Below are 26,512 nucleotides of genomic sequence, written 5' to 3'. Positions count from 1 at the left end.
GTCTGAGAGTATGTCAGGGATAACGGCGGTTAGTCATGCACAAATCCATACTGCCTGGAACACGCAGACAGAAGCATGAGTAGAGAAGCTGTGGTTTGCATACACAGGCACTTTGTATATGTTTACTTGCAGCAAAACTTGTACGAGATGGAAAGAAATAAATAGTCATGGCAAGAAGGCAGAAATTCAATCACAAATCAGGGAGAAAATTCTTCCAAAATGGTCAAGTAAGATCTTTTAAACATTACAGCTTAAACATGTATGAATAACACATTCAAGTAAATCACAATGGTGACAAAAAGCAAGTTAAGTCCAAATAAACTTAGAGTAAACCTGGAGTGACCATTTTGCACCAGTAGTGCCACGAATCATTTCTATCTGCCTGCTTTGGTCTCCGACTCTCACATCCAGCTGTTCTCTACAGGAAGAAGCTCCGAAACCCCAGCAGCATTACAATCAGCTTTTCTCGTTGCTACAGGGAAAAGCAAAAGGAGGGGAACTTCAAGCTGTAATTAAGGATGAAGAGGTCAAAGCAGTCCTGGACTCAGCAAAACACCTGAATTCAAACAGGCCTTGTCTCTTTGCTCCCTTATACAAAAACCACACAGGTCATTGTTAAGGATGGGACATTTAATCAGCAGCTCTGCCATTTTCTTTTTCAGTCTTTTCTTTTCTTTATCACTTATGACATCAGAGGTAGGCTGGGCGACTAAAAAATAAATAAAAAAATAAAATAAAGGAGGGAGGAAAGAAAAAAAAAAAAAAAAGCAATCTTCAACACCCACACCCTCATCCCCCTTCTCCTCCCTTCTCTTCCTTCTTCCCCTCCCTCTTCTAGTCTCCCCCATGCTTTGTGAAAAACTCAAGGCATCAGTGGTGAGAGCTCAGTCTGTTGAAGTGGCCGGCTTTTGAACCATACCCCAGTCTGAGCACCAGGAAAGTTCACAGGGAGCTTCGGGAAGTAGGGCCTTGACTAAAGCCTTGCATTGTGATTTATTGCTACAGAACAGGAGGAGTGAGTAGAGGAGAGAACCTCTGAAGACTTGGACAAAGAGAGAGACAGAGACATGAGTCCTGCGCACTGCAGCCCGGTGAAGACAGAATATAATATACACGTGACACCATAACTGCAGGAAAACATCCATCTCACTACTGGTAACAAAAAGGTAAACGCTGCTCGAGTTTTATTCTGTTTTCAATTTTGATTTTGGAATCAGTGAGTGTGTGTGTCTGTCAGCAAGATGGTGTTTTGTGTGTGTCTGGGCAGCTGTGAGAGCTCTGGCTGAGAGGTTGGAGAGGTTAGGACGTTTCGTGACTGGAGGTTACATCTGCAGACAGAAACATTTAGCAACGCTTCTTTGGCTATCCCCTGGAGTCTGACTGAGAAATACTGTGTACAGCATACTGAGAAGTGTATCGTGTATACATTTAACATATGTAATGTATATGAGGCCAACAAAGAAATCTGGAAAATTTATGAATTTGTGATCCTAGTTGTATTAAGGAAGGGCAAAAACAACTGAATTCAGAAAGTACAACTTTTTCTGGTGTGCAGGGCCATGATTTACATCAGTTATGTAAAATGATTTTAAAAAATATACAGTCAATGAGTTGTTTCATCTAGATGTGAGAATGGAGAAACATCCAAGATCTTAAAGTTGCTCTGAAAATGACATTAAACCTTACCTGAGGAGAAAGAAAAAGCCAGAGAGAAGACAAAAAAAAGAAAACTGGGACATTCCAGCAAAACACTTGAGGGAGAGTGATCAGCTCAGATGGAGAGATTTGAGCTCTGCTCCTAGGCCTGTTTATTTTTTCTTGGCTTTTGGTTTCCTAATACAGTCTGAACCTGGCTGCTAACAGGGGTACGGGGATGTAGCCGAGTTAACCTGGTGGAAATCGGGGTTAGGCCAATAAGTTCCATCTGTACATTCAGACGTGGTGAGATCTCATCTCACCTCACAGCCCCTTTTGGAAGGCTTAAAAGTGAGCAGATTCTATGACAGTTTATAAGCTCCCCGTTCAGGGTCGTGTTAAGGGAAAAGATAAAAATGCAGTGTAAGCCAACCTTAACCACATCCTCTATCAAATACACCCCATGGACATAAGACACTTCAGTCCCAACCTTGTCATGATGGCAAAAGCTTTGAACACTAATAACATCAATATGGTGCTCTTCCATATCAGCAACTCACAATTATCTTCAAATGTTTTTGCTTACGTCCTGGTCTGTTGGTGGTATCTGTGGAAACATTCTGCTCGCTACAAAGCCACATCTGTGAATGCTGTAAAGGTCCGTGAGAGACACGCAGACCTTCAAAAAGCCAGTGTTTGAAGTAAAAAGCAAAATGAGCGATGGCGAAAAGGAAAGAAAACACTGCACGAGCATGCTCATTTTTCCACTTAGAGTAATAAATCATAATATCGATACCTCTAATAATTCAGGCTGGAAAAATAAGTGGGAGGAAAAAAAAAGATAAAAAAAGATAAAGGGGAGGCAGGAACAGCTGTCTGAGAAATATCCAGAACATTCCGTGCTGAAGCACCAGCATTCGGCTCTACCTGAACCGTGACTGCACGAAGGACAGGCTTTAAAAACGGGTCATGACTTACAATCCACGCATAAACTAACCATACTCATAGCCTTCACCTTAAGAGTTTTAAATCACAGCAGAACATCTGTTTGATGTCTTTTCTATTTAAAGTTTGCAAAAGTCCCATGACAAGCCAGTCAGGCAGTGCGTGGCCCATCAGAGTCAGTTACCTGCAGCCCTCCCCACCAGTCCCTTCATAGACTATGCTGTAACTCAGCACGGGACTCATAACTCACCCAGCCAGCACCAACAAACAGCTGCGGTTTTTGGGCAGCAGGCATGCATCCAATCGTATCTTGCATTTTTAACCCGTGTCAATGCTAGTCTCAACTGATTTTATCTGCAAAACGCAGCCAATTAGAGAAGCGGACAAAGATAACATCCTGGATAAAGTCTTATCCAAAAACACTGCTCCTGCACTACTGTGTGCACATGTTAAACCCAACCACAGAACAACAACTCTGACACATTACATATCTCTTAAAACTCAAACCGACATTATGAGCCACACAAACTTTTAGACTTTATAAAGACATACAAAAACTAGTGGAGGATAAAGTCAAGGATAGTCACAGGAAAGTTTGTTTGAACTGTGAAGCTCATTAATGAGAGCTTGGACACAGCTGAACAGACTGGTCACCGTAGGGAGGAAGAGGTCAGCCAGGAGGTCAGGGTAAATAGACGGGTGAAGTGGAGGCATGTAACTAAGTAGAGCCAGTGGACAACAAGCGTGTAATGCAGTGTGCAAATTTATGTGTTCTTCCTTGTTGATTTAGCTAATAGAAAGCATGTGAAGTCTGAGGTTTGAGTTTAAGGCTAGGTGTGACTCAGAAGAGAAATAAAAACCAAGGAAAAGTATGCACGAGTGGCCAAAGAATGTACTAAATCAGAAATTTTAAACCATCCAGCCAAACAAACATTCATATAAATTCTTTTTTTTAAAAATATTTTCCCCCCTCCTTGCTCTCCTGGATCGCCTGACCTTCCTGAAAGTAATTTTTGCTGCACAAAACCTGAAGCAGCAATCCAGATATTCATTTATTTATCAGTTATCAACCAAAGAGCACGCCAAGGTGAAGCTACAGCTAATCTATCAACCTAGCTAGGTTAATTTTAAATTAATTTTCACCAAGAAACTGGGATTGTTGTGGAGGGTTACATCAATAAACATAAAAGACACAAAATTAATACCAACCTATCGGTGGAGCACACACAGAACAGTCCCAGTTTCTCACGTGACCCATTGAGAAGACAAATTAGCCACGTCTGACTGAGAAAAATACACTATACAAAGGAAGATGCAAGTTTATGGTGTCATCAGTTGGTTTTTTCATGCACAAAAATGAATAATGCCAAAGATGTGTGTGTGTGTCGTCTATTCTATAGGAGGGGAAGCAAGAGGAAGAGTGTCATGTAATAATGACAGTGTTGGAAATCTCAGTCATTACATTAAGCACAGCACAGACAAAAGGATGACCCTGAGTTTCTGTGCATTTAAGTGCATGTTATGAACGCAGAGTAAGACGGGAAACCCGCTTTCCACAAAGACCAATTGATTTCGGGCGGATGAGTGGGTGGGGGCAAAGTAGAGGAAGGGTGGGACTGTACCCTAATCTACAAATAGACCTCTGACCCCAACAACAGTCTCAGCCCACATGTTTATAGAGTTTCCCCTACAGAAGAAGGAAAACAGATGGGGGGGCCCGTAGGGCCTCAGGTAGCATCATCAAGGACGACAGTTTAGTAGCTAGAAAAGCAGGAGGTTGAAATAACTTGTTAGTAAGGGTTGGTTTTATTAAAAATACAGGCCACCATCAACTTAATATTCAAGTTATGTTTAGTGATTGCCTTAAGTTCCAGTAAAAACCTCCAGTATCCGTTTGTGGCTCAGGTTTTCTAATAAAAAGAAAATCCTACTGTAATTCTTTGCATCTGCCCTCATTTCCCTTTTAGTTTTACACCATGAACTGATATAAAACATTCCCATTACTTACTGTACCGCAATGTAATTTGTATTCCATTTTAGAAGCGGCATTTAAAGTTTCTTCAGTTTTGATGAGGCTTTTACGAGTTTTGTGTTTTTAGCACTCCTGTGTGAATGCTGGGGTTTTTTTGGTTTGTTTTTCTTCTCATTAACTGCTTCATAATGTCAGCGCTTTTACTACATCCCCACTCATGCTGAGTTATCCTCCCAAAGCCTTTTATTTACTCACATTTTCATTCTATCCTTCATCAAAAGCAAGTTAGATCGTTTCTTTGTTGGCCGTTCTGCGTACACTTCTGTAACCTATTGTTTCAGCAAGCGCAGGAAAAGTTTGACTTTGAGTTACTCATGTAACTCAGCTGTCTGATGTCATGAACAGAAAAAAAGCTGCTGCTGTTGTTGTTGCTGTTTCCACGTTGTTCCTTGAATGAGAATAAACTTCTTTCCTTCACTCATCCCTATTTTCCCTATTTTGTTTTCACGTTCCCTTCTTTTTGTAACCAGTGATGAGGTGTTTGGAGGTATTTTGGACTTATTGTGGGAAAGTCTGAGGACCAGATGAGGGAGTGGAAGCAGAGGATTTTGGAGGCTGGGAAAAAACATTGACTTTGAAAATATAAATAAATTCTATCCAAGTCATTCTCTCCCACTGGCTGGACTGCAATCCATCAAGTGAGAGACTGACACATTAGAAACCCACTGTGGGCGCTGAAACAAACATGCTGCAGACTGATATTATACATATGTACAGGAGGTTACAAACTGAAGCAAAAACAAATATAAAGTTTCTCATTAAGGTATTAAGCTCCCATGTGCCACCAACACAGCTTTAAAGGCACCACAGATTTAATTCTCCAACTCTATGAAACATTAAATGAGGGATAAACATCATTACCTTCATAGTTATCCCCTTGTATAGACTTTTAATACCGCTGCGTAACCCGTTGGCCTCTAAGGCCACAGCATGGTTTACATCAATCTTATACTCATACTTACATACATACTTTGGTGCTCTAAGGAAACAAGTAAACCCAAACATCTCCTCACTGCAAGGTTCAAGCACTTAGGCCTATACTTTTCTCCTGGTTTATGGAACATGTACTTCTCCACTGGCTGTGACTACAGTTAAACTACTTATGTAACCACTTGAGCAGACATCTGGATCAGGTCCGCCATCTTCACATGAAATCACAATCAACTGGCTCTTCTCAGAATTTCTGGACATAATATAGAGCAAGACTGTGTGTAAACAGCCTAACAAACAGCACACTTGTAATTTCACATCTAAGTTTCTCCACGCAGTTGTTCAGATCTTTCTTTTAATTTATCACTTGTCTTTTTGGCATTCCTTCTAAAGTACACACTATTACAAATATTTATTATAAACTGCCTGCATGGAGATTGTCATACACCTGTAACCAGACACCTACAGGTGTATGACAATCTCCATGCAGGCAGTTTATAATAAATATTTGTAATAGTTTTCTTTAGGTGACAAATGAATATATGTTTTTTGCAATTATGCACGGTGAAACCCAAGGTTATAAGAGTGCCTGCCATATGGCCATCTCTGTGAAGTCAGCCTCAACAATCATTATGCTGTCTATCCGAATATTACAAGCTAATTTTTCCCTGCCAGGAGTAAAGTAAACAGATGTCTTACTTAATGACTTCTCTGATCATTTCCTCTCTTACAACAATGATAATATAATTATAACATCAGCCTCTACACGAACAATCTAAAGGTAGACGAAAGCCAGTTTCTCTCCAGAGGAAACTGGCTGTCATTGTGCTGTCAATGTAAATGTAGTAAGCCAAGACCAATTTGAAATGCAGTTAATTCAGCATGGCGCCAATTCTCATTTTGTAATTCGTAATTTTGTTTTTGTATAGTTTTTGTTTTTTTCATATATGGGCAAGTGCGGTGAACCCCTTTATGTTTTTTTTATCATTTACAAAATGACTAAAAAACATAAAACAAAATATAGTGCCACTACAGCTGAAGTGCAGAATTTGCATTTATAATAGTGTAATGGTTCATACAGTGGAATGACTGTGGATTGAAAATAAATTAACCCACAGCACAGACAGGGGCATACAAAAAGAGACATGCCGACAGGGGAGTGAGATACTGTAAGATAGATAAGGAACTGCATACCCTGCATGACAGAGGTGCATGAGATCATACTACTGCCAAAAAGATGGAGGAAAAAAGAAAAGGCATGCAGAGGTGACCGTTTGTCAGTCCTTCACTGGTTTCAAATGGACTACACAATTTTTTGCTAGTAAAGCAGCACCAACAAAAAAATAAATCCTATTCATATTAAAGTAGAAAATTGGTTTAAATGTTTCTTATTTGGTATACTACTTACAGTCTAATTCTCCCATGTGCTTTTAGTTAACTGTAACTGAAAAGGGTGGAAGGAGCACTAAACAGAGGGAGCAAAGAGGAAGAAAAGCAATGAAAAAAGGGGGGGAAAGTCGAGAGGATGGGGCTTTCACATTGAAAGAAAGTGCCAGAGAATTCTGTTAAGAATAAAAAGGAATGAGAGTAGTTTATGTATGAGAGGATTTGCCTCAGGTTACGTTCACGATGACTGACCTGAAAGGCAAAAGAGGGGCCATGACCCATTTTCTACCACCATTACTTTCTTCCATCTTTAACCTCCTACTGTTTCTCAACCACCTGACAGTACATTCTAAGTGAAATAATACTTGCAGCCTACAACTTGCACATCAAGTTTGTGACCTTAAGCTAACTTGGTACTACACATTCTTGCTTCCTGACTCCAAAAACACAATGTTAATGTCCTGATGGCTGCATCCATCTTTTATACACAATGCAGAGCCTGAGGAGAAATCAAGGAGTGTGAACTCATGCATATATGGACAGATGTGTACTACTGCACAAGTATAAAAAGATACGTTACCAGATGTTCTTTAAACACAGGTGAGCTTTGTGTTTTTCTTTTAACAACCCTTACAGGCCTGAACCAATTTAGATGTTTTTTTTCTCCTTCTTACTCAAAAGGGCACTCTGCTTGTTCTGGTGAAACACTGTCAATGTTGTACCTTTACAACACACTACTGACCTCTCAGCATCTCCTGGAATGTCTTTGATATGCTACGTTTCCATGAAAAGAGACTAGGCCCCTCATACTCAGAACCACCACACAGAAGGAAATAAAAAGAAGGTAGGAGCTGAGAGAGCAAAGGGATAGAAGAAAGGGACTGTAGGTAGGTGCTAAGGCAGGCAATAACTGATAGATGAGCTGTGATGTTACAGTTCTGTTCATGCCTCGTACGCTTTATGAATATGAAGACTTTCTGGAACTGATAAGTTTAAAAAGTCAGCCACAGTTTAGAAGAGAAGACACTTGAAGACTGATAGTGCTGATGCTGCTGGTAAAGACATTAGCAGCTCTCACCAAGGTCAGCAAGGATACAGTACCTGGTTACGCTGTCAGACACACAAGCTGCTGGAAAAACATACAACCATGAAAATGAATAACATCTCTGAGTAGTCATGCACACAGAGTATTCAATCATACAGACAGACACACAAACTTAAACATACCATTAAAAAGGTACACACGCACACATACACCCTGCAGATCTAGAGTACTAACTGTAATTCTGCCCCCTTTCAACATTGTTCCAAGTGACATAATTGCCAGAATTCCTGAAGAACCACAATGGCGTCATATGGGAGACACACAGCGCCTGAGTTTCAGGGTGGAGGGTAGGCCATAATGATGTGGCATAGAGAAAAGACTGACTGTGAAGAGTGATGGAGGGGATTAGGAGGGATAGAAAGTCTTGGCCTTGCATAGGACCAGGTCGGGTGTTAAATTGAGCAGTACATGAGACTGAGAGCGCTTTTTGTGTTTGTATGCTGATGAGAAACAGAACAAAAAAAAAAAATCACAAGGGGAAACAGCTTTGCACATATTTTTGATTGATTTCTGACTTAATCTCACATCCATTAGTGACTGTCCTGCATGCATGTTTGGAAAATATAATTTAAATAAAATATAAATAGTACCTCTTACCCAACACCTGTGCTGGCATGTTTAACTGTGTCAAGGAAACTGCATTAGGGTCAATTTGTGGTTGGTGTGTTTCAGGTGAGGCCAGTGCAAGTAGCCAACCTAGTTACAAAGGACAGTAACATTATATCTAAGCTGTGGAAGTAGCAAGTCAGAAGCCAGGTATTTATATTTTAATGTCATGGTGGAACAACGTGGACTAGACTTTATATCTAAAAAAATAAATAAATAAATAAAAATAAAAAAACTATACAGCCAAGTGGCACTGAATTTCCTACTGAGGTGCATGGCCACAACATTTTACACCCTCTTAAGGCTGGAGTACTCCCTCAATTGTATGCAAAAGGTTTTTACGCTATGCTAAAAAATGCCAGAAGCTTAGTGAGGTGCTTTTTAGCAGCCTGTGCTGCATGCTAACCACCGTTTCCTGTTGCTAAGAACTGAAAAATGCTCAGCTACGGATAAAATCTGTCTCATTACTGTCACTTGAAAATCACACTGGAGGACAGGTGAGACAAATACGGTAACGATACGATAACAATGGAGCAGATTATACTGCTCTGTTCTCAAACGACCCATGTCTGTAGCAGATGACATCTCCAGCATGGCACATTATTGTTAAAAAGCTTGTTGATACATTTAGCTTGATGTGGGTCTGCCATGTAAGCATCGATCAGCAAGAATCAGGTAACTGTAACACATTAGGTTGCCATTTTGTGTCATATCAATAAAAGTGTATCTGTTGTGGGGGAAAAGAAGCTAAGAAGAGACTGTGCTTTGCAAGTCCCAACTTAAAAATAAATGAAGTTGCCATCCATTTTCTGCTGCTTCCAGTATCTACAGTACAATCCAGAAACTGGAAGTTGATTCCTGTGGTCAACTTGCTGAGAAGTACCATAATTTCTAAAAAGGGTTCCTGATTCCTACAGTTGGGGGAAAATAACAAAACAAAACAAAAAAAAAAAAAAAACATCTTTAAGTAGGATCTTATAGAAGCCGGGAGGATGGGAGTTTGCCAAGTCTCTGTCCTACACTAAAGAAGATAAACTAAATTCAAGGGCAGGATGAAGATAAAGATAAATCAGCAACAGTTAGATATCATAGCTCCTTAATAGGGGGAAACCAAGAGAACCTCTGAATAATGGGGTGTCTGTCAGCAGGGGAACTAACTAAGACAGAAAGCAGACGTAAGCCAGTTGGCTGGACAGAAAATGTGTTCTCTCTTTGACTATTTCCACACAAATAACAGTCTGTGGGAGCAGTACGTGACAAATTCTCAACTGGATACTTTCCTAAACAATTAGATTGTCTGCTGATATCTTTTTTTAAGAAAGAAAGAAAAAAAAAGCTTCAAATACCATTTCATCAATACTATATCCCTCTGCTCTGGAAAAGCAAACAATTAACAGTCCTGGTGTTTTATTCATTGTACACAAAGAAAAAGCTGTTTCCTTAACTCCTAAGGTCGTGTGTTCTTTCAGGGAGGCCTGGAGGGAGTACCAGCAGCTGCCCATCTATCCATTCAGTCAGCCAGCAGCAATGCAAGGGCTGATGTGGCGTCTGTGCGCCTTGCTCTGCCTCTCCCTCTGGCAGGAAAGTTACTGCAGGAGCTCCAGGGAAGCCCGGAGGACCAAAGAGCCTTCTCTCCACAGGAGTAAAAGAGCTCCTCTGGATCCTGATGCCAAAAAATGCTCTTATACCTTCCTTGTACCTGAGCAGAGAATCACAGGTAGAAAATATGCTATTTTTCAAAAAGTACCCTTAGTACAATATGGTTGAACTAGTCTCTCTTTTGCTTCCCATTACATCAAAACAGCTTCTTATTAATCTCTTAAATCATATCTGTCATCAGGTCCAATCTGTGCCAGCACCACAGGCCCAGAGCCAGACAAGGAAAGAGTGACCCGTATGGAGATTGCAGATGTGCGGGATGTGCTCAACAAACAGCGCCGTGAGATTGAGACGCTGCAGCTGGTGGTAGATGTGGATGGTAACTTGGTGAATGAGATGAAGCTGCTGCGGAAAGAGAGCAGGAACATGAACTCCAGGGTGACCCAACTATATATGCAGCTGCTACATGAGATCATCAGGAAGAGAGACAACTCCTTGGAGCTCGCCCAGCTGGAGAACCGTGTCCTCAATGTGACCTCAGAGATGATGCGACTGGCTTCAAGGTATAGGGAGCTAGAGGCCCGTTTTGCCACAATGGCCGGAGTGGTCAACAACCAGTCCATTCTCATATCTGTACTGGAGGAGCAGTGTATGAGGACGCTGGGACGCAGTGAGCTGCCTGCAGTTCCCCCTCTGGTGCAGGTGGTACCGCAGAATATACCAGTCAACAACCGTTTCACCAATGAGATACAGAGGGACAATAACAACAGGGAGTTCTCCCGTGGACCACGCATCAACCCACCTACAATAAGCCCTTTTGGGATTGACCCTCCACCACCGCAAGGAACGCTTACCTCTGATGGCAAGTACAAATTTAAAATAGCAGGCAAAGACTGAGGAATAACTGAGGACTGTAAAACAGTCAGGAATCTAATGACTTTTAGTAGGCTGACGCTGAGCAAAAGTAAGATGTCTTAAGTAACTGTCAGAAACTGTGCTAATTGTACACACAACTACTAAAGTATAATTAGCTAGGGATCGCAATTCAAAACCTAATTTCTCGCAACAGTTGGTACTGTTGAGGCACAGTTGGCTCATGCTTGGCATGCTACAGAGGCAGTGAAATCATACATTCCTATGATCCCACTTGGCTGCTTGTATTGGCAGCATGATACAGAGCATATGCACTAAATTAGTGGGATGGGGATTAGGCCTCTTTTAACAGCATTAAGAAGACTTGGTAAAATGGGAAAAGATATATCTTCAATTGGATAAGTAAAGGGGCAGGGTATAGTTAAAGTACCCATCTACTGGATTTGCCCAACAAGTCTGAGAACCCTGCACTAAAATAACTAATCCTCTAAATAGACAATGCTCCTTTGTTCTTTTCTTCCAAAAAAAAGTTGACCATCCTGACATCTGAGAAAGATAATCGCCAATGTGAAACTAATTTGCAAGGTAGACTGCTACTTGGAAACGGCTCCTAAAACTTGGTCCGGGCGCTTGTATTTTGACTGGCGATTAAAGTATGGGGAAGAATGTTGAAAGGGGTTATACAAGCCCTTAAACGGTGAAACAGACAAAGGGGAAAGCAAAACAAAGCCTGTCTGAAAAAATGATGGGTCAGAACCAGACAAATTTAAGGGCCAAAATAAATGTATTTTTGACAGGGTCACAGTTTAACTACATTATCGTCATCATCATATCATCAAGTTTAAACCAATACATTTCACAGCTTATTTGTAAATTACCCTTTACTTTCAGTCATTTGGTATGCATGTCTATGGCGAATTATAAGGTAGGTATGTGTATATATATATATATGGAGCCTGAACATCCTCGGCTGGGCAAACTATATGAAAGCACCCAAAATTCACCTTAAAAAAAAAGGTATCAGAATGAGAAAAAAAACCCAAAACAAACAAACAAAAAAACAAAAACAAAAAACACCACATTTTTATATCAGGAAATATTTGAGAAAACATGCACCAATGCCATAAAACTGCATCTATGATATGGCAAAGCATCACCTATTCTGGGCTTTACATATGGCAGAGTTAAATAATGACATAAAATTCAGATGTACACTATTTTGGAAATAATTAAGTCAGTTTTTCTGTTTATGATCATTCGGGCGGCATAGTTAGACCTTAGTATTATGATATTTTTGCTTTGTTTAAAAGGCATCAGCTTACAGTCACTGTCCTGTCATTGCAAAAAAGGGGAAAAAAAAGAAGAAAAAATTTAAGTCTATACAAGAGTTAATGCCTATACAGTCATTTTAAATGTGCGTTAATCACAAGTGTCTGGTTTCTCATGAAAGCCCACATCAATCAGTGAAACACTGTTCTTCTTAAATCACAGACCTGTCGCCACCTCCACTGACATTCAAATAATGACATGCTTCTTTTAAGCTCAAAGAGCAGAGGAGCATATTTTAAAAGCCTCCACGCAGAAAAAAAATCTCCAAAGAAACACAAAGGTAGAAGACGGTGAGGAAGTGCCCGTGGGAGGTAAAATTGCAGAGACTGAACTTGTAAATGACAAGAAGACCGCGTATCCTTTTAACTACCTCTAGCTATGTGGAGTTCCTCATCTGCCTTACCAAGCTGTAACTGTCTGATTAGTTATCAGCCGATTAAAGTGTATTTGAACTGACATACATACTACAAACAGCATTCTGACCATATCCTTACTGACCTTATCCATCAGCTGCTGTTTTCACTCGATTAGTGGTGCTCCTTCATGATCGAGATAAAAAGTTATAATAGGAAGATTTAATTTTGTTTTTTTCTATGGAGTTTTTATGGATGAGTTTTTGCAGCAGACAGGATAGATCTGAAACAAGGAGGGAAAAGTGTAAAACAGAAAGCCACCACAGGTCCTAGCAGCCCCTCTTCCATGTAGGTTCCATACAAGTATAAATACGCACCGCTTCACCACAGTTTGGTCTAGATGAACCAACTACTATGTATTATACTGGGTACCTATGTGCTTTCAGAGAGTCTACCACAGGCCTCTAGACTAGACAGACAGACCCAGCTTGTGTTGATACTGGTTTAATAAATATTCACAGAGAGAAAGAAGAAATGTGGCCGGTTTAGATTCAGCTGCTTCAGCTCAGCTCTGGTGCAGCGCCACCTCATAGCTTTGACTGAAGGTGGAATATCTAGGTGAATATTAAATAACAGCTTTGGTGTGCAGATGAAAGCTTATGTAACTTCAGACTGTGGGATGTTTGGGTGGTCTGAGCAAAGATATTAATTCCCAGCTTTGTCTTCCCTTTTAATCTAGTTTATAATGACTTCTGCATGTTAACTACAAAGAGTGACATTTAAATCAGGACATAGTCAAGTCTTATTATTCAGAAGTTTCCAACTGTGTGCAAGTCAGATAATATGTGTTGTTTAATAATTAAATAAAGAAAAATGAAGATTCTGTAAGTTAGTCAAAGATATGGTAATACATGGCTTTTTAGTGCAAGTTACGGCTCATCTTAGTATCATGCGTACCCTTGTCCTCAAAATTATCACCTATTAAAATCACCACTTGGGTTTCTCAATATTAACAATATAATTTATATGCAGATTAAAATATCACAAATGAGTGTTCATCAATATTAATGTTCAAATAAGAACCGCTCATTTATCTTCCTCTTCTACATCATTTACAACACCAGGTCCCTTCAATGACTGCTACCAGGTGCGAAAGGCAGGCTACACCACCAGTGGTATGTACCTTCTTAAGGCAAACGGCAGTGACCGACTGATCCAAGCCTGGTGCGAGCATGGCCTCGACAATGGAGGATGGACAGTTATGCAAAGGAGGAAAGATGGCTCTGTTAACTTCTTCCGCAACTGGGAGAACTACAAGGTAAGTTTACGGAAAAGGAGATTAATGAAGTAACAGCAGGTCTAACAGGACATGTGATAAGAATTTGGCATTTCAAGGACACAAATGTACAATAACAGTAGGTTTAGGGCCACTAGCCAAGAATATGTAGCTTACCCTGCAGATGATCATAAAATCTATACTGAACCTATGATTGGCTAGTTGCTTATGCCAATGGCCCAAAAATAAAGTGACAGCTAAAGAGACTCCGTATCACTCTTTTCACAAGTCCCACCTTCAAGAGAGCAATGCCAACAAAATTAGTAAGTTTGTGCAGCCCACCCCTTTCCTTAGCAGCCCAGTCTCTGAGGTTCATTTTAAGGTCACTAAGCAAGCACTTGTTCAAACAGTGTAAATAGCTTAGTGGTGGATTTCCTCACACTGAAACTGCAGCCAAGAACTGAATCCAGGGACAAATGTATGCAATAAGAGAGCCCCAAGGGCTGAGAGGGAAACGCAGCTCCCCTCTCAACCCCACTGGAAATGACCCCTGTTTCTCTACTTCCCATGTCTCAGCCTTATGAGATAAGATGACCTTTTTTCCTGTGTCATTTCTATCAAAATGCCTGACCTCCGTTTTCTCTGTATGTGATGAAGGCAAATTGCAGGAGTTCTCCTTGAGTCATAAAATTTGGATTCATGTATTAATACGGTCATGGTGATTGGATTAGAGACAGAAAACACTTGTGCAGTTCTCCACTTGCTGCATTCAACTCTCCATCTAAAACACTGCCAAATCATCGCTGGCTTTGCTGTTCAACAAATTTGTAGAGTGAGAAACCGCAGATCACAACCTTAACACATTATCATTTCAATGGGAAACAGATTTGATTTCAATTCACTTGATTGCAAGGAGAAAACTCATATAAACACAGCTCCCTGGCAAGAATTCATAATAACCTCACTCCATTTTAATGTTTGTGTTCTTTGGAAACGATTTGCCTTCACTGACCACAGAAGCAAAAGATCTATTCATTCACCATTTAGCTAAACCGCAGTATCCAGCTTACGTAAATTAGTGCTACACGTACAAAAGTAGTGACATTGAAATCACAAGTGAAACTGTCGTACTGTCATAATGTGGTGCCTGTCCCCTGCAGAAAGGCTTCGGTAACATAGATGGCGAACACTGGCTCGGCCTGGAAAACATCTACAATCTTACGAAACAGGGTGATTACAAGCTGATGATAGAGCTGGAAGACTGGACAGGAAAGAAGGTGTATGCCGAGTACAGCAGCTTTCATCTGGAGTCTGAGAAGGAGGGCTACCGGCTGAGGCTAGGCACCTACCAGGGCAATGCTGGTGACTCCTTTAGCAGTCACAACGGCAAACAGTTCACTACGCTCGATCGTGACAAGGACTCCTTCTCTGGTAGGGGGACATATTGGTTACATTAGTTTGAAATAATTCATGCATTACTCTGATCTTATTTTCTGAGCCTGGGTTCTTCTCTTCATTAGGTAACTGCGCCCACTTCCACAAGGGCGGCTGGTGGTACAATGCCTGCGGACAGACCAATCTGAATGGGGTGTGGTACAGCGGGGGAGTTTACCGCAGCAAGTTTCAGGATGGAATCTTCTGGGCAGACTACGGGGGCGGTTTCTACTCCCTAAAATCAGTCCGCCTCATGATGCGGCCAATTGACTAGGACAATGAACTGTGGTTCTTTCAGATGCATCTCAGTCTCCATCCTTATCGTTCTCTACCCATAAATAAATAAATCCCGTAAAGGCAGAAGCAGGAATCTCTGCCACATCTGAGGAAGAGGTAGCGACATGTTTATGGCCAACAGTCCACTCTGTGGCTAGTTAACATGAAGACTGATACCACCGCCTTCCCCAAGTAACTACTCTCCATCTATCAGTGTGGACAGTCTATGAAGTTCCCTGAGGCCTTTTAGTATGACTGTGTCCTATTTTACTCACTCTTCTTGAGATTAAGTATGTTATAAAGGGAAATTATTGTTTACTACAGTGATGAGATTTCTTCTGAGCAGCTAATGGCGACTTATTGAAAGTGTTCCCCATAGGATGGGGCATTGAATAAACTGCGATGTTTAATCGTGGTAGCATGAAAATTAATGCAATCTAAAGTAGTGCTGAGAAGACCTGCCAAACAGTGAGAGGAAATAAATAGTTCACCTACTGTCTACCGTTTCTACTGGATTTCCTGGACTTCTGGGGCAACAACCGACCCCCAGCACCAAACCCACAAACCCACCGACTGAACAAGAACCTGTGCAACAATGTGCTTGTTCAATGTGCATATGGCTGAGACGGCTTTAGTATGTAAATATCTTTGGCTTTATTTGTGAAAGTTAATTTAAAAAGGTTGTGATTCTACTCAGGCCAAATGTTCACAATGTCATCACTCTGCCATTCTTTGTTATTTAACAGTGTATTTATATTTAATATAGTCATGGCATTGTTATATCTAGCCCTGTAACAATACAATTCTTTACACTTTTCTTATCCAGTGTAGAAATACATCAGTAGCACTTCAACACACATACACACATACACACACACACACACACACACACACACACACACACACACGCGCGCGCAAACACACAAGACAAAACTACCTGGAGTGGATATCTAGTTGACTTTAGGATGGACAAGTTGTGACATGAGCTACCAGCCATCAGAGAGGAATTAAATTCTTTCATAAACAATAAAATGTCTCACTTTTCACTACGCTTCTTGTTTTAATAAATAGCAAGACTTTCATAAAATCATTTCCCACACGAATACACTTGCAAATGTCACTGTGTAAAATATTAGCACAGCAATTTTATTTATAAAGGATGACAGCATCGCCTAAAATAAGCCACTATATTGGATCTGATTTAGTTGCAATCCAAGCTGTCATAGCAATGAATAAGATCAGGGAGACTTCCAAATTAAAGGAAGTGAACAGAAATTAGCTCTGACCACACACGGGGACTGCATTTATAAATTTACAGTAGGTCAGATGTGAGACAAGAATTGTCATTTATGTCCCCCTGTTTAGCCGGAGTTTTTCAGAGAACTTAATAAAGCAACATAAACTGCCATAACTAAACATCTTCTAATTTGGAGACAAGTCAACAAACTAGTATTGACCAGTCATCTTAAATTATGCCTCCACTAGACTCTTCTTTTAGAAGAACTGTAAGTCAGAGCAGACCGAAGCTTTGCGCTCTAAAGGTCCGGGGCAGATGAGAACTAGCCGTACTAGAGCCTGACACAGAGGACTGTAGGTTACAGGAATTGGTTATGAAAACCTCCCGGCCCCAACCCCGCTGGCAGGATTTTTGATGTGAGATATTTGACACTTAACTTGCTGTTTTCCATTACATTAGTTATTCCAAACGCTGATGCTCGTGTCCCACAGCTACCACTACTCAGCAACAGCAAGCTGGAGTTGGAGCACCACTGAGCTCAATTCTGGCGTTCTGTAAAAATCTCTCTCCCCTAACAAGAGGCCAAAAACTGAAAATGCACGCTACAGCATCGCATTAATAAAATTACACTGGGACTATCATAAATATTAACGAGCTCTTTATCAGTGACATCCTGTTCAGAGAAGTGTAGCACCAAGCTACACGAACACAAAGGATATTTTTAATCCGTTTGTGCAACCAAGCAGATCGCGGCCAACAGCTGTTGGTTCAATTGTGTAATTGAAATCGAAAACTTTATTATTTTTAGCGTTTAAAATCAGATGCAAATCAAATAGGTTTTATTTTCTTCCATGTGTACAGTACCTATGATCCTGTATTAGATATTAGATCACTTGTCGAGCAGTGTTTAGCAACACCAAAGACACTGGTGGCAAAGTTTTGCTACTGATGTACTGCTTTTGCTAGACAAGGTGAAGGTGAAAGGACAGGAACTATTTTAAACTGCATGAATGGCTTTATTCCTAGAGTTAACCCATATGTTTCTATGGGCTCTTTGTCCCTACACGATTTGCTAGAGATCAAGGATGTGAGCTTAGACAGGAGGCAGCAATGTCTGCCAAACCTAATAGTAGGTCAGAGATCAGACTGTTGCGCATATACACAGTTCAGCACAAATGTGTCACTGTAGAGCCAACACATGGCTCTTTCTCCAGACCGTTTATTGCCAGTGATAGGCATCACACCCAAAAATAATGGAAATTGAGCACAGTCACAAACATGTCAAGAAGCCATTCAAATAAAGTTTAGGAAACAAAACCTTTTGGTAAGAAAAACAAACAAACAACAACAACATGGTAATTTCAGCCCTCTGTTCTAAGTTGGGACTTTAATTTACAGCAACACTCAAATTCAGCAGGTTCTGTGTTTAGACACCAGAGAGGTCAATATGCGAACATCAAGAGAAACCAAACACAAATTTATTCCTTAAGCACACCCAACACTTAGCTGGGAGTGATGCTCTGGAACAAGCACTGCGACTTTCAGTCTCCTGCTCATTCATTCCCGTTTTCTCCACCCTGGAGGAATCGGGAGAATTTACGATTAAGGGAAATGTGCAGGAGCAAGAAAGTGGCAATTTCTCTTTCTCTTGAGCGCCAGGTTGGCTCGATCCAGTCCTGAGGCAGCCAGTTAGTTGGTCACACATCCACAAGCATCATAGACAAGTTTATACTGTAAGGAAAGACCATGCAACTCCCACATATATGCCCTAGAAATCCCCACCCCAAGACAGAGCAACAAATGACGAATGACAAAAGCTTACCGAAAAGTAAGTTTCCTTTTGATTAACATATACACAATGACGACACAGTTTAGATGTGCATTTGTCTTATTGTTTTACAGACATCCATGATGGAGCAGTGTGGGAAAATGGGTCACCTAAACTTTCTTTAATGGCAAACAGACTCTTGCGCGCTGCGTATTTCCTTGTGTCTGTTTGTTTGTGCATACTTGAGTGTCCAAGTCTGAATCACACAGAGGTAGCTATGATACAAGGCTGATTGAAAGGGGGGGGACTGTGGTAGGTTTTAAAAAAGTTATTTAGCCAACCTGAAGTCAAAACAAGAACAAACAGTTCAGCTATAAAACCACACACATGGCATGAACGTTTTCCTTGCAACTCGTAAGGGATTCCTGTGTGATGTCATACCGTGGAGCCAGAGGGAAAAAGGAATATGAATATTCAAGGGAAGGAAAAAAACAAAACCTTTTTAACGTGTCCTAGTGATTCATGTGTTTGTTCCTGCTAAAGGGAACTTTGATTTTTCATAAGAGAGCAGAAAATTTATGCTCAACATTCACCATTAAGCCAAAGGGAGGGGGGGGGGAATCAATGATGTGTTACAAAGATGCGAAAGCTTCTGAGGAAACAGACAGCTTACTGCTTACTGACTGACAAATGATTGTCGTAGTGACGTAAAGACAAACGCAGGAGGGAAGTTTGGCTTTTCAAACCCAGACGCTTGTCATTAAAGTAACCTTTAGCCCATAAAGATAAGAAGCTGAGTGCAAGGCATCTTAATGGATACTAAAAGTAAACTAGGGATTATTTATTTTTGTTTATTTTAGTGTTTTCCATTGAAATTTTTATAGACGATGATAAAAATCCCAAATATGTGAGTCACTAGAACCATTACGGCTACTTCTGCAGAGAAGGGCTAAATTATTGAGCAAGTTCAAAGTTATTTAGAAATGCATCTTCAATCCTTTTGGTTATATGGTACACACTGTGTCAAACAGAGGTGATTAAAAAAATACTATTGCTAAATAAAAAGTTTTTAAAATGCACAACATCTAGTCTCCCATGGTGTAACAAACTATTGAGATACATAAGGTTTGATGTTACTCAAGAACATTACTCACACTCAAATGTTGGAATAAACCACCTTGCACCTGTTGTACAAGCAAATACAATAACTCTCTAGTCACCCATTTATTCCTCGCTTTATATCTACATGAATCAATTTTTAATTTACAGCATATGAGCAATTTGGATAAAACATGTGGTGTTGTGTTGAGTCAGCAAAAATGCTAAAATGGAAATCTGGACTTCCAACTGCCTTTTTTTTTTTAATCCAAAGTTTATGGTTGGAAATAAAAGTGCTTTCAAAGCAAAAATCCTACATCGCATCAGCTTCTCTAGCTTAAACCAGACCAACATTAACTTTTATTTCATCTTTTGCCATTGTTGATTTCTAGAAATCAAAATCAGGCAAAAGTGCTAAGCCTCATCATTTCTTTAGATTTTGAAAGGAAAATTGGAAATGGGTGTAGTGATTTTTTTTTTAAATGAGCAAACATAAGTGGAAATACAGTATAAAAAGACAAAAGGGGTTTTGTCTTCAAAAATCCGTATTTGGTATGACCAGTTTTATTCTTAAACACAGTCTGAACTCTTTTAGCTCAGCTTTCTGGTAATTTAAGTAGTCTTCAGGGATAGTTCTCCAGGCTTCCTAAAGGACTGTTGTACCTCTTGCGCGACCCCGTCGTACATACCGCAGATGATCTGAATGAAAGCTTTCAAGTTTGGATTCATCACTCCATCAGACCTGTTGGCACTGATTTTCAGTCCAGTTCATGTGTAATTTGGCATGCATCAGGCGTTTCTCCCCGTTTCTCTTTCTTAAGAATGGCTTCTTGACAGCCACCCATCCACTGAGACCATTACTAATGAGGCTTTGGCAAACAGTAAATGGATCGACTGAAGGGCCAGATGTACTCCACAGGTCCTGTGTCAGGTCTTTGCTGGATTTGTATTTCCTCATTTCATGACTTTCAAATACTGTTCATCTGCTGTTCATCTGAGATATACGTTTGACTAATAGCTCTTTGGATATCAGCTTTGGTGAATAAGATACTGTCAAATTGTTATCTTTAAGCACTTTTCTACAGGCAGAGTGTCACAGCAACACAAAATGTGTCCCCATCTCTTTATATATGTCCATCCCTTGGGTTGGATGCCTTTTTGTGCTTACAGGGTTCATAGCTCATTGGTTGTACCGGGGGGGAAAAAAAAATCCATCTGAACATAGTCTGATAGCAATTTAACAAATTTTTCCGCCAACTACCATTTCTTCCTCAACACAAGAGAAAAAAAGCTTTATTTCTTGGAAGTAAAATATAAAGAAATGAGGGGGGGTGCAAGCTTTTTTGCACAGACCTATATTAGACTAAAACTTCACCTTTCGTAAGAAGGGGGGGGGGTGCAGTAGTTACCCGCTATGCATGCATGTAGATTTGTGTCTGTTACCTAGGTATGGTATGCAAGAAACCATGCTCTGGCTGCTGATGTAGTCTCTCAGGCGTTTATAGTTGTCTTCTTTGGACATCAGGTAATCAAGCCGGTCAAACGTTGCCTTGTCCTTACGATTAAGTAACTACACACGAAGACAGGGATAAGGAGGGAACAAATTAGGGCTAAGATGTACAAGTGGAAAGATTTTACCATAAAAATATTTTTAAAAAAACCTCCTGTGGTTTTGCAGACCAGAGTTCAAGAAATTTCCAGCATTACATCACAACATCATTATGTTATTATGTAACTTCTACATCTTCGCTGAGAACACTGACAGACATGTTTGTAAAACAGACACCGATTTAAAATTGAATAATGAATTCAAAATGTTCACCATCCATAAAGATCGTGTCAAGTTCGTGTACAGATACTTGGCATTTCACTGAGACGCTGACATCTTTCTAAAAGTAATCAGAGTTCAAGGGAAGTGTATTTGTTAACGTCTCATTTTCTTTGTGAAATTAAAGTTTCTGAAAGTTTTAACTCTTTTATTCATTACGCCATGTCACTTGTGCTACTTTTATTATTCTCCGTTTATGTGTCCAGTGTTTTGGTGCAGGCTTTGGGGAAATTCCTGCTTATTGACAGCACTCTACTAATAAACTTGTGACATCAAAGCACAGCAAATATTACTCACCGCCCAAGTTTTGGTTAGCCTGAAGATGGGAGCACTTTGTAACGCTGACACCACTGCCATTACCGCATGGAGGTTGTTCATGTCACACAGTTTCTGTGAGTAGTAGTAGAGTACATCAAACATACATGAAGTTGAATTGGTACAGCAAACATTCGTGTGGATAAAACAAAGTCATGTCCTGGGTGGACTTGTGTACCTTGGCAGTGCGAATATACAGACTCAGCACCTCGGCTCTGATCTTCAACGTCTGTGCATGGAGGATCTCTCGTACCACCCAGAAACTTGTCTAGAAAAGAAAAGAAAAGAAACAAAAAAAAAATACTCACAAACAAGGACTACAAATGACCAAGTATTACAGAAAATCCCTTTCAAGTAGGGACAAAGGGTAGTTCTGCTTCACAAAATCTCCTGATTTTGAATCGAGAGCCAAGACTTGAAGACCTGTGTGACAACTCTTAATTAAAACGGTTATAAAGCAGAGCAGCAGAGCGCATGGCAAACTGCAGAAACACTACATTAGTCAATTGGAAATTAGCTCTAGAGTAAAAGAAAGACCTTCAGAGAAAAATCCAGCTGATGCACAAGGGATACGCACGACAACTCCTGATACTTCAGCTAAGAAAGCAGGAGGAAACAGGGAATACGTGTCTTTAGAGTAGTTGGCTAGACCGAGAATGATGTCGGAAACCTGTCTCTTTAGGGAGAGCGCTGGCAAACCAGAGCTCTGATTACACATGCACGCAGACAGACAAGTCAGTGAATCAATCAGTGTTTAAGCTCCTGGGAGAAGAAGAGAATGGAAAGAGGAAAAGGGAGAAGAGTAAAAGAAGAAGAGGGGTAATGGGAGGGGAAGTTAGCTTCAACGCCACAGGGCTCTAAGGGCTTCAAAGCCAACAGCTGTCTGCACATTGTGTTCTGATAAGAGACGAAGACTGACCATCCCTACTGTTTCGTCGAACACAAAACTCTTTATCTCTTTCAGTTTCTGAATTACTTTCTGACTTTTCCACTTGCACATTAACTGGCTTTGCCTATGTGGTCAACGTTCCTTTTTGTGTGTCTCCATCTACAAATTCAGTGTGTGTGTGCGGCAGCTTCACTGTGCTTTTAAACAGTCAGGCTGTGCATAAATCCTAACCTATAGCTGTCTCTGCAGACTTTTTCCTGGAAACAGCACTGAGACTTGTTTCAGAGGTGAGGTGAGGAGCTCAGGAGTGAACAGATAAATTCATTCTCCCTCACCATGTCCTGTCTTATAAACACATATTACTATGAGGTAGCATTGACAGGAAACAGAGCCATGTGCTTTTAATTTTCACCGTTTCACATTAAGCTTTATGGGAAAGGATGATGAAAATGGACAGAAGACACACAGCACAGATGGTGGACCCCGACTCCACTGGCGTCCACTTTAATATTCATCTACTGCTTTGAGGAAATGACCTCCCATAAAGAAGCAGCTCCCACTTTCAAAATGAAAAACTGAAATCCTGTTACATTTAACTTTCGCCTCATCTATGCAGTAGAAAAGACTTTCCAGTAAATGACTAAATTTGATTCCAATCTGGGAGCAAAGCATGCTGTAGCTTCACATTTAGGTTCCTCAGCGGTCTAACTTGATATCTGAGGTCAATCTGGACGGAGCATGGCTCCAAAAATCACGATCCCTTTGGGGTTAGTTACAGAGCATGTGCCTGTGTCTGCTTTGGCCTCAAAAACTGTGCAATGATGAGATCACTCATGACAACAGCGCTCTAGATAGTTGCATTCACAAAGTGCTCAAGTGTGCCTGAGAGAGGGCTTCCTAGACAGGGCCGTGTCTGTAAGGGTATGCCTTGAAACAACGATGATGTTTTCGGGACTGTGTTTATGACCGTATCAATGCCTCCAGATGGAGCTACAAGGCCCCAAGATCTCAATAATCATAAATAAGAGGAAGCAGACAGATCCAAACATGAGCTGATATGTGGAGTGACCAACTAATGACCTGAGGAGAGAAAAATAAAGGATCGAGACCAAGATTTGGCTAACGATGGGAACCGCAGCTGATGATGGTATGATCCAGATGTGCTGCTAACGTATGTTCCATAGTAAAGATGAGTTCGGGAGGGAAAAAAAAAAAAAAAAAAAAAAAAAAAAAAAAAAAAAAAAAAAATCACAACAATTCTAATTTGTTTAGGTTCATGACCATTACATCTTTATTAACCATCTGATTCCTTGTTTATTCAATAAAAAGGTCCCAATTTGTCTCTACAGAAAACTAAAGAACAATTAAAGTGCACTCATCATATTGTATCAAATGAGCTAGCCAATTCTTTTCTGCTTCACTGGCTCCAAAAGCAGTGTGCCAACAAAACAAAGACCGGAGGACAGAGAATATGGCTTTAGCTCAATTACGGGGCTTTCTGGGACTCTCTGTCCTCCCAGTCCAGGTTCCATTATCCAAAAAGCTCATTTTCCTTGGCTGCCGGCAGCTGTGTGTGTTCAGCTAACATCTTGAATCCCTGTTTGGGGTGTGCTATACATGGAGAAGTTTCCACAGCAACGCATTCCAGTTAGATAATCTCATATTAGTACTGGAGGGCAGTAAAGAGGGTCCCAGAGGAATTTGGCAGAAACACTGGAAGTGGATTAAAGGGCACCGCTACCCCTTGAAGCATTACCAACAACTTCCTGTTTGATGATGTCACGGGGCACTGAGGGATCAAGCCAGACGCACTCCTACAAGCACACATGCAAAACCCCATGAATGCCAGAAAGAAGGAAAAACCAAGGACAAGAAAAAATGAAGGGGGAAAAAAAAACAAAAGCTACTTTTCCTCAAAGCAGCATCACCTGGGGACCATTTATGATATATATAACTCTGTCAATAGCAGGGAGGTGACATAAGGGACTATAAAGAGCTGCCATGACAAACAGTTTAAAACAACCACCTCTGGGAAAGCAAAGTTGATGATTTGGTACATGGAAGAATGAAAGCAGGGGATGCGGTGGAAAGAAGAACTTTATTCCCTCCATTCCTGGATAGCCAAGACACATAAATCTATAAACTTAGAGCAGGACTGTTTCTCATCCTTTTTTCCTTCTTTCTCTGTTGAGGCTTTAGAATGATTTGAAATAAAAGGGCAATAAGTGTAAATGGTGATCCCCGTCTCACCTGGTTGAACCTGCAGGTAAAGGCCACAACATTTGGAGCAGAGCTGTGCTTCTCCTTCTTGTTCCAGCCACAACTTGACAGCTCCTGAAATCACAGAATCGGGGAAATAAAGATTATGTAGCGAGTCACAGATCTTTTTTTGCATACGCCAGCATTTTATTTGATGTATTTAACAGTCTAGTCAGGGTCACACTGTGGGGAGAGTACCAGAGGTAGGGAGCACAACGTAAGAGGAGAAAAACACAGATGAGAACGGGAAAACCGCTGAAGACAAGATCGAGGCAAAGGTTCGGACAGATTAATGAACTGCTGCCCAAAACAACATGTTCTTCATCAGTAAAGTCTGCGCTTTCCACTGATACACGTTTTCATCTAGACAAGGAGTAATTGTTGGAATTTCCCCCGCAGAGAAAACAGCTGGCTGAATCCTCAACAAAATCAACCAGATCTTCAAAAATAATTAGTCTCCTGAACAATAAATTGATGGATACAAATTACCTGCTGGTAAGCTTATCCATGTTCTAAACTCACCGCTTTCGATAACAGACAAACAACACCTCAAGGAAGGTATTAGCAACAAGCATTCAAGGATTCAGTGAAGAACGAGGACAGCATGCTGTAAACAATTGCCTTTGACAACAAATGAGTGTAAAATGAATAACGTCAACTTTTCTTTAAACTGATGCAAAATGTGTGCCTCTCAATCCAGATGAATATTATCAAAGACTTAAAAGGATTCTTCGTAAAGGGGTGCAAAGACAGTCAAGACCAGACAAAAAAAACAAAGTAGCAAAACAGAAAAAACTTAAGTGTTAGCTTCTAATCATTGTTTTTCTAGTCATTTTTCCTCTTTTTGTGTCATTAAAAATAAATCTGATGCTCACTTCAACCAACTGATGGCAGTTGTGCCGTGGCAAAACCAAAGCACAGAACAATGGTAACAATTTAAATTAAGACATTTTGGTGCAAAGGTGCAATTGTTGCACACTGAGGATTTAAATAAGCACAAGCAATGTATTTTGCTGAGCTTAAAAACATAAAGACACTAAAATGTAAAAGTACTGACACACATGTAAGAGGATGTAATTAGCACTGGAATGGCTTTTGTCATCGTGGATCATTTTAATGTGGGCAACTGAAATGCCTGCTCACTGATTTTCTGTCAAAACATTCTCAATTAATCACTTCAGCACAAAGAGGAGCAGCAGCTTCAGCTGCTTTGGAAAATAATTAGGGTACATGTTATCGAAAGGAAAAAAAAGTGATTTTTGGAAGGTAAACAAAGAAAATCCCCTCCTAAAAGACCAATTTCTTTCTGAATACCAGGCCAGAGTGAGTGTGGCTTTCT

General features: G+C 40.5%; 2 protein-coding genes across 3 annotated transcripts in view; one reads left to right on the top strand and one right to left on the bottom strand.

Annotated features, from left to right (window-relative positions):
- ralgps2 (Ral GEF with PH domain and SH3 binding motif 2) overlaps positions 1 to 26,512 on the bottom strand; it is a 73,035-nt gene that overhangs the window by 12,903 nt on the left and 33,620 nt on the right. For both annotated transcript variants that reach the window (XM_004557240.6, XM_004557241.6), the window contains exons 6-9: positions 25,165 to 25,248; positions 22,204 to 22,293; positions 22,008 to 22,100; positions 21,326 to 21,452 (exon numbers count right to left, since the gene is read on the bottom strand). In XM_004557240.6, the coding sequence (XP_004557297.1) occupies positions 21,326 to 21,452; positions 22,008 to 22,100; positions 22,204 to 22,293; positions 25,165 to 25,248 (394 nt within the window). The remainder of the gene's footprint in view (positions 1 to 21,325; positions 21,453 to 22,007; positions 22,101 to 22,203; positions 22,294 to 25,164; positions 25,249 to 26,512) is intronic.
- On the top strand, positions 861 to 16,825 carry angptl1a (angiopoietin-like 1a). Its single transcript, XM_004557239.3, has 6 exons — positions 861 to 1,166; positions 10,109 to 10,356; positions 10,480 to 11,100; positions 13,918 to 14,111; positions 15,230 to 15,500; positions 15,590 to 16,825. The coding sequence occupies exons 2-6, from the start codon at positions 10,167 to 10,169 to the stop codon at positions 15,775 to 15,777; spliced, it is 1,464 nt and encodes a 487-aa protein (XP_004557296.2). The 5' UTR covers positions 861 to 1,166; positions 10,109 to 10,166; the 3' UTR covers positions 15,778 to 16,825.

This window comes from Maylandia zebra, linkage group LG23, assembly GCF_041146795.1.
Source record: "Maylandia zebra isolate NMK-2024a linkage group LG23, Mzebra_GT3a, whole genome shotgun sequence".
Classification (NCBI taxonomy): domain Eukaryota; kingdom Metazoa; phylum Chordata; class Actinopteri; order Cichliformes; family Cichlidae; genus Maylandia; species Maylandia zebra.
This window is presented reverse-complemented; position numbering and strand designations above follow the sequence as displayed.

Excerpts from the sequence above, each read along its gene's own strand:
- angptl1a (XM_004557239.3), top strand. The coding sequence starts at position 10,167 with ATGCAAGGGCTGATGTGGCGTCTGTGCGCCTTGCTCTGCCTCTCCCTC. Across the intron at positions 11,101-13,917 it reads AGGAACGCTTACCTCTGATG|GTCCCTTCAATGACTGCTAC; the intron begins GCAAGTACAAAT and ends TTACAACACCAG. Across the intron at positions 15,501-15,589 it reads TGACAAGGACTCCTTCTCTG|GTAACTGCGCCCACTTCCAC; the intron begins GTAGGGGGACAT and ends TCTCTTCATTAG.